We start from the raw sequence: 8,663 nt of genomic DNA on the forward strand, positions 1-8,663 counted from the left end.
AATGATGACAAATATACAGCTGTCGCGACCCCAAAGGGCGGCCTGTCGCTGTGAGACCAGTAATGAGGTTAGTATCGAAAACGATGGGATCACCTCGGAGATTTCCGGTGTAACGTTGAAAATGGACCTCCGTTGAAAATTGACCTCGGATCAGTTTTCAACGTTGAAAACGGACCCCGCATGCCGTTGAAAATTGACAGTGTCTAGGGTCAATTCTCAACGGCAGGTCTGTTGAAAAATGACCGTTGAAAAATGACCTTGGCAAACTATCAACGGATGGTCTGTTGAAATATGATCCTAGTACATTCACATATATAACTGTTGCACAAACATAATTCTCGAATTCTGTTATCGCCATTCCTAATATAAGCGACCCTTCTGTGCTGGTATTTAAATTACGTAATCACCTCGATTTGAATTGAAATTTGGTATTGTTATCATCGTAACAAATACCTCATTTAAATATTTTAGGTGCTTGTATGTTTATTATGGAGAATACGGCACTACAAAACTTTCATTTTTTTTCTATAGTCATTTTGTTCGTCCGTGTAGATAATGTTAATTTAATTGTTCTCAGACTGAGGAATTGCTATATAACACTGAGGTAACGTAGTAAATAAAAAGGAATTGTTGTTATCAACTGCATGCAAAGTTTGTACTATGTGGTGTTCACTTCCGAGTACCAGTGGATAGTGTTACAAAACTATAATTATGGGATATTATTAATTTGTTTCTTAATGATTTTTTTATGATTATATTTTCCCTGCAATACAAGAATGCATGTATTATATATCTACGTATGGATCAGTTATGTTGTGTTCTGCGTATGGTTGTGTTGTTCTGTTGTTTTGTGGTTGTGTGTTGTTTTGTTGTGTGTGATGTTGTGTTGTGTGTGTGTTGTTGTGTGTTGTTTTGTTGTTGTGTGATGTTGTGTTGTGTGGTGTTGTGTTGTTGTTATGTGTGGTTGTGTCATGTTATTGTGTTGTGTGTCATTGGTGTGTTGTTGTGTTGTGTGTTGTTGTGTGCTGTGTGGCTGTGTTTTGTGTTGTGTTTGTTGTTCCGTGTTTGTGTAATGTGTTGTTCCGTGATGTTTTTGTGATGTGTTGTTGCGTTATGTTTTTGTGTATGTGTTGTTGTATGTGTTTGTGTTGTTGTTTGTTGTTGTTGTTGTGTGTTGTGTTGTGTGTGTGTTGTGTTGTATGATGTTTTGTTGTGATGTTGTGTTGTGTTGTGTAATGTTGTCTTGTGTGTGTTTTGTGTGTGTTTAGTGTGATGCGTTGTTGTGTTGTGTGATGTTGTGTTGTGTGATGATATGTATGGTTGTTTGATGTTGTATTGTGTGATATTGTGTTATTTTGTTGTGTTTTGTTGTGGTGATGTGATGTGTTGTTGTGTGGTGTTGTGTAGTGTTGTTGTATTGTGTAGTGTTGTTTTGTTGTTAGTGTGTTGCTGTGCTGTGTAATGTTGTGTGGTTTCGTGGTGTTGTGGTGTCGTGTTGTGTTGTTTTATAAAAACGAGTTCTTGTGGGGTCACTTTTCAACGGGGTCTAGTTTCAACGGGTCGGTGTAAAAAGTGCACTGAAAATTCAGTTTTCAACGGTTTTCGTGGTCATTTTTCAACGTTGAAAAATGACCCGAGGTCAGTTTTCAACGGGGGTCCATTTTCAACGTTACACCGGCAATCTCCGCAAAACATATTTCCGAAGATTGCCGAAAATTCCTCCGAGATGTTGCGTTTGTCTATATTTTATGTAGATCAGTACATAAGTAATTCTGGTAAAGACAAATATCATCAAATTCTAAATTAACAAAGCACAACCAATGCATGGGTTTAAGTCAAAGTTGAAGAGGTCATGAGGTTGCAAAACCTATATTTAGACCGAAAATCAGGTAAAAGCATGTGTGTAACGTTGCATTTAATAACATCGTCTCATGTGAAAATTCATTGTAATTCAAAACTATAGTATGACATTTTTATGAATATATATATATTATTTGTTTTAAGTTTGCATTTCAAACATTACAATAAGTAAGCTATTTCATTTGAAGTATACAGTGAATACTTAAACATAGCTAATTACTACTTTATGAAGAAAAAAACCATGAACTGGATTATCTCATAGTAACCTGAAAGCTCAAGAGAGAAAAAACTTACCAATCACAGGCCCGCAGATACTTCATTTGAAGATTGTAATTAGAGCAACTGTCGACTTCAAAGCTATGCAGTCAACCACAGTGTATCGTTATTTGATTCTTTTGATGTATACCGTACATATCAAAGAACAACATTCGGCTGAAATTACCTGTGTCTTATGTTGCCTTCAGTTTTACTATGATATAATCTAAGGGTTGATATAACGTCAGTGATAGTAAACCATGGAGTATTGAGGATTTATTTGGCTGTGATCAGAAATCTGCATTTTGACTCTAGATCTATTTATGTTTTAGATTGTGGATAAGGAGCGACAGCGCGTGGTTCTGTTCCAGAGGTGTTTTGGTGTGTCAGTCGTATTAAACATCGTCTTACTGGTCACTCTGGCTTATCTGATGATCGCCGTGCTGCGGCACGAAACGACCAGTATTACAGACATTTGTACAATGGAGGATTTAAGTTCTGCTGATCCACAACCTGGCGATATAGATAGTGCCTTTCACGACCTTACGATACAAGAGATTCACAAAGTCATCCGATACGTGTACTCTCACGCTGACATATTCGATGTTCGTCCTTCTATTTATTCCAATCTTTCGTCATCATTTATCTATTCAATAGAACTTCTAACTCCATCAAAAGATGACGTCATTCGTTATATGTCGCAATCAGGGAGTAGACCGATCCGCGAGGCTCGAGTCATTATATTTAATGCCCAGCACCGAGTGGTTAATGAGTATTCTATAGGCCCGTTAAATCATTCTATATCCGCCATGTCGAGCCGTAAAACCTATATGACAAATTCCGTAGCCTTCAGACTGAGGCAAGTGACATTCTCTGAACTATGGGCTTTACATACCGCCATAATGGAATATACGTCATTGCATGACGTCATGAGACAAAGTTTCGGTGCCACTTTATATAACTGTATTGATACAAATAATACCAAACGATGTGCAAATATGTATAAACTGTATGTTCCTGTAATATATTCCAAAAAGAGAAAGTTGTGGGTTCAGTTTTATTTCGAGTTGGAGTTCTACACAGTACATCCGATAGACTTACAGCTTCTTATAAATGTTGACATTAACTCTACTAAATGGACGATAGAAAAAGTCTGGTGTGATCAAAAACTGTTCAATACATATGAAGAATTCATACATAGCTACAGAAATGGAACATTATCGAAAAGAAGACAACTTTTTCCAGACTCTAAAACGAACCTTCAAAGACCGCACGGATCTTTGTGTCTTCCGAACACCTCCTGGAGTGAGGGCACGAAACGGCCGCCCGTTCAGTTAGAACCGGACGGTCACCGGTACCTTGTGATGGGCCAGACGATTAAATATTTACAGTGGAATTTTCATTGGATAAATTCCTTAAGGAAAGGACCTACTCTGTTTGATATACGATATGGTAACGAGAAGATTGCACATGAAATGGGTCTGCAGGACATTGTAGTCTTATACACCGGAAATAATCCAGCAATGTCTCGCGCTTCTTTCGCGGATGGATTTACTGGGTTAGGTAGTAAATCGGTCGGTTTAGTTCCCGGTGTGGATTGTCCAGGTCATGCGACCTTCCTTAATGTTACCATAGCAACTGAAGAATTTCAGGCTGGTGGAATCCTGCCGAATGCCATATGCTTGTTCGAGCACAATCTTGGTCGACCTTTACGGCGACATTATTCGACGATTGAAGCGGAGGGAGGGGTATTCTACGGTGGATTAGTGGCTCATGCTTTCATCTTTCGAACAATTTATGTCATCAGTAATTACGACTATATACTAGATTATATGTTCTATGAGAACGGAGCCGTGAAAATCAAAATGTACCCGACAGGCTATGTTCTTACCGCATTTAATCACCCTTCTGAACGTCATTATGGATTCAAAGTGGGAACAGAATCTACTGCGCCAATGCATCTCCATCTTTTCAATTTCAAACTAGACATTGACATATTAGGAACAAAGAATAGATACGAAACCTTAGATATTGGGGTTGAACAGTTCGAATACCCAAATTTAGAGGATCGGGGCTTTGATAAAAGTTACAGATATAAATTTGAACGCAGTCTCAAAAATACAGAACGAGAGGCAGCTTTCAAATTCAACTTTTCTCAACCGAAATACCATATTGTTTATAATGATGAAACGAAAAATGCTTTCAATGAACGTAGAGGATATAGAATACAGGCCTCCGGATTCGCCAATCAACTGCTGCCTCAAGACGTCGGTTTCGAGAGTGCTATTCCTTGGTCACGATACCAGATGGCTGTAACTAAGCATAAAGACACCGAGGAATCTAGCGGCTCCGCTCATACCACACTCGACGCAGGTGAACCTGTGGTCAACTTTCAATCGTTTGTTAATGACGATGAAAACATTGTTGATGAGGTAAGTCACAACAAAACCATATTTAAGAATGTGTTTTCTCTTACCCCCAGACAGGGATATCCGCAATTTTACCGATGTGAGATTTTTCTAAGACAAGCTACGCGGGATCTTGCAAGAATCATTCACCTTTTTTTGGGCGAGACAGGAAATATCAACCCTTGGGATAAGATTCCCCAGCTGTCAAACACACCGCAAAGCATGTGTTTCTTACCACTCGACTGTCCAGAGATTCTCTTGTCTCACTCCAAAAAGGGTGAATTATTTTATTAAACTTGTGCTTGCATGTCTAAATCATTGTAAAGTTTTTTCTCTATACAAACCAGAAACAAAGGATGTTTGTCGACTCTAAAGTAAAATTATTCGCAAAAGTTAATACTGTAGCTTTTGGGGCTGTGTACAGTAAATTTTGACAATTTATGAAAATAGGCACATGCCTTGGGAATCTAAATACATGTATCGCCATTTATTTAACTGTAGAAATACACGTACAAAGCATATTTTATATAATTGATCAACATTTGCAATTACAATATGATATTTTGATAATGATTTGGACATTTTCTGCGCTAATTCATACATGTGAATACCATGCGTGGTAACTACAAAAATTGCATGAAAATTTGCAACATATCAGAATCTTTAGCCTAAAATTACAGAAAATCGAAGTCAAGTTGCTGACCTTAAATTGAGGATTTCTAGCACAATAGCAAAATAAGCTAATTTATTTTTATCCTACAGATTTAAACAAAACATAATAGTGCCTGAATCCGCGCCAAGGATTTTGCTATAGCATTTCCGGTCGAGACGCACTTCCGGAGGAGCCCAAAATTGTAATATCCCATTTGAGTTACACCTTATGTTTATTAAAAAATGAAACTTTAATCAAACCCTCAACGTTGAATGTACCTTTTTAAAAAATATGTTTGATTTTTAATTTTTTAAAATGCGACCCAATCTACTGTAGACTTCAACCTTTGTGAACGAGTGTAGATTTAAGCACTTCACTTCATTCGTAGTCTGCCAATGTGATCAATCTTCATTTAAAAACAAAATCAGATTTTGACGTTTGATAGGAAAAGAACAGAAACGCATACAAGCTATCAAGATAAATGCCACATGCAATTTTTCAACGACAAAATTCAATCAAGAAACAATGACGATGTTTTACCGATAATAAAAGTATTAGGGAAAATATCGGTATTGTTGTCGGAAAGACAATCTTGGGTCTGTAAGGTTCAAGATTGTGATCTCATGTATTATGTTGGTCCATGCCACTACAACATGAGGTCTTCTAACAACAGTTAATCGGTATGACAAAATCGATTCCTATTTATACAAATTACATTTCCATACATCATTGTATGGATCCGCTAGCTTATGATTGGACAGCACCCGTTATCACTATTCCAGCGTTTTCGGTGTATGAACCGAAGTCTTACAATGGCGACCAACCTCATTGCCACGAATTACATCCGTTATTAGACTTCATTTAATAAGTCAATATCAGATCTGATTTCCCCATGATCATCATTTTATTTTTTACTTTTCCACATTGTGTGTTGACAACATCTAAAGATTCTACATGCCTATTTGTACCGTATGTGAAATCAAAGTACTGCAAGTACTGAATTTCTAAAAACTGTGTGTTTTTATGAGTTTGAGCTTTACAATTTGGCAATGGCGTGAAAATTGAATTTTTTCAATACGTGTAATATTGGTAAAATAAATTAGTAGACTAAAAAACATCTTTATATAGAAATGAATGAGCAACATTATGACATGTTTTTTTTCATACCGGGTGACCTCCATGTCAAAGATTTGTTATGAATTAAATGACATGTATTGTCATTTAAGGGATTACCTTTATATCGAAGTTTTGTAGCAATAATTTTCGCACACCTTTATAATGTATATAAATATAGTGTTCGTATATAATGCTTGTAAAAGAAAGTAGTGAATCAGTATTTGCTATTTCTTACCACTCAGCAACGAAATTAGGCCAAGGGTGTATACTGGAATCAGTTTATCCGTCGGTCAAGACTAACACGATCTTTGCTCGGAACATGCTAATAAAAATAGTCTACGCACTCATATATATGGAACGCCATAGCTGTCTTGTATGGTTCAAATATACTATAAGAATTTGTGTTTTAATTATATCATATGGTTTTATAATTATATGATTTGATCTTATCAATATATGGTATCATTTCATCAACATTTGATTTAATTTGACCAAAATACCATTTGCTTCCACCATTATTTTATTTTCATTTGTTAGGTAATTATTTTCTTGCATCATTATATCAATCGATTTCATTATTATTTGGTTTGGTGTCCGGCCGGGTCCCGACCAAAAAGACTTAAAACCACATCAGAAGTACATCATAAGCCTAATCAGAAGATGTTGTGACCAACGCATTAGGATTGGAAACGGCATGACTGACCTGATACCATATTTAACCTCATCAACAGTCTTATTCCTATACCGATGTACATTTTATCATGCTGTAGCGAAGACATAATGAATGGAATACTATTTTTGTTTCAGGATCTTGTTGTCTGGTTGACATTGGGCACCCATCACATTCCGAAAGCGGAGGATATACCAAACACAGCCACCACAAGTAGTGATTTATCGATACTGCTCACACCATTCAATTTTTTCAACGAAGACCCGTCCATGTCGTCTGCTGACGGCGTCTACATAACTCCGAAATCCGCATTCCAGCCAAAAGAGGGCCTAAATATACAAAGTAATTTCGTTGGTAAAACAAATTCGTGTCTACCAAAGCTATTCAGCTTCGATCAGCTAAAGAAAGACGGGACTTCTATATTCTTCCCATACTCATGATCAATCTAATTAAAATCAGATTTGGAATTCCACTACGATACTGTACGCAACGCTCCAATACAAGATCTAACAACTCCCCATTCAGGGTCACATCAGTATGACCCCAGTGGTGAGCCAATCAGCGTGTCGACTATGAAATCTTCGATGTGGTGGAATCTTTCGGAAGTATAAACGGCTACTAGTGCGTCTCGAGAAGTTCCGATTCTAGGCAAGAGGTCATGCTGAGGTGACCCTGAACGGGGCGTTGTTGGATCCTGTATTTGAGCGTAACGTAAAGCATCGTAGTGGAGCGGAATTACAAGCCTGATTTTAATTAGATTGACTCATGATAAGATTGCTTCATCTGTGTGTATCCATGCCATACTGACAATCCACCAGTTATCTGCGCACAAACGTTTACAAACATAACTTCTAGGACTCGTGTCACAAAATCTTGTATGAAATGACCACTCATCATGATCCATTATGGCTTAGCGATCTTAGAACTAACGCGAACAATTCTATTCTTGAAAGGGTCCAAAATCTTATGCTAAGAGACTTACTTGGTCTTCTAGTCTAGCAATAAGATATGAGTTCATAAGTATAATATTTCATTTTAAATTTATCATCAAGATACCTGTGATGTTAATACTTGTAAACAATATGTTAATCCAACCACTTTTCTAGGTTATAAATACATGTACATTTTAGGATAAATGCCTTACTGAAAGAAACAATTTTCTTAAAGATACTGTATAATTCCTGAACATGATTTAACGTTTTTATTGTTTATCAGATTCATTTTAAAACAAGTGTGTGTGAGGTATGCAGGCGTGTTCTTCACAGATTGGGAGTGTATATATAACGCTAACTGTATGATAGAGTGTCATTTCATGTGTTAAATTGACAGGTGCCAGTATATTATACAAGTTTGGAATTTAATTTATGGCATGAAAATCACACGTTTAGTCCAAATGTGTTTCTTTTGGTTTTCTAATCAAAGGCGCAAAAGTTGTTACCTGAAACAGCTAGATAACACTTATTTTCATTTAGTTCTTTTGCTTTCTGTGAAAAAAGTAAACTATCTATGTAACGTTGGTTCAGGTAAACCAGTGCCATTATACAAATCGCCCAGTGATTTTGTCTAGTTTTATATTAGCTTTAGTATTAACTAAGCCTTTTTATCACATTTTTATTAATTTCAACTAGGTTTGAAAGATTTTTTTTGCTGTGTGAATCTGCAAATTTTATTTCATAACTCGATAGAATTTTAAAAATAAACC

The 8,663-nt window shown here is 36.6% G+C and overlaps 1 protein-coding gene across 1 annotated transcript; it reads left to right on the forward strand.

The window, feature by feature from the left end:
- The first annotated feature begins 2,459 nt into the window (after positions 1-2,459).
- On the forward strand, positions 2,460-8,575 carry LOC138332830 (putative amine oxidase [copper-containing]). Its single transcript, XM_069280788.1, has 2 exons — positions 2,460-4,547; positions 7,099-8,575. Exons 1-2 carry the CDS (start codon positions 2,547-2,549, stop codon positions 7,399-7,401), a joined length of 2,304 nt encoding a protein of 767 aa, XP_069136889.1. The 5' UTR covers positions 2,460-2,546; the 3' UTR covers positions 7,402-8,575.
- The last annotated feature ends 88 nt before the right edge of the window (positions 8,576-8,663 follow it).

This window comes from Argopecten irradians, chromosome 10 (genome assembly GCF_041381155.1).
Source record: "Argopecten irradians isolate NY chromosome 10, Ai_NY, whole genome shotgun sequence".
NCBI classification, from domain to species: Eukaryota; Metazoa; Mollusca; class Bivalvia; order Pectinida; family Pectinidae; genus Argopecten; species Argopecten irradians.

Bases quoted from the DNA above. Each gene is read 5' to 3' on its own strand.
- LOC138332830 (XM_069280788.1), top strand. From the start codon at position 2,547: ATGATCGCCGTGCTGCGGCACGAAACGACCAGTATTACAGACATTTGT. The intron at 4,548-7,098 runs GTAAGTCACAAC...TTTTTGTTTCAG, and splicing joins ATGAAAACATTGTTGATGAG to GATCTTGTTGTCTGGTTGAC.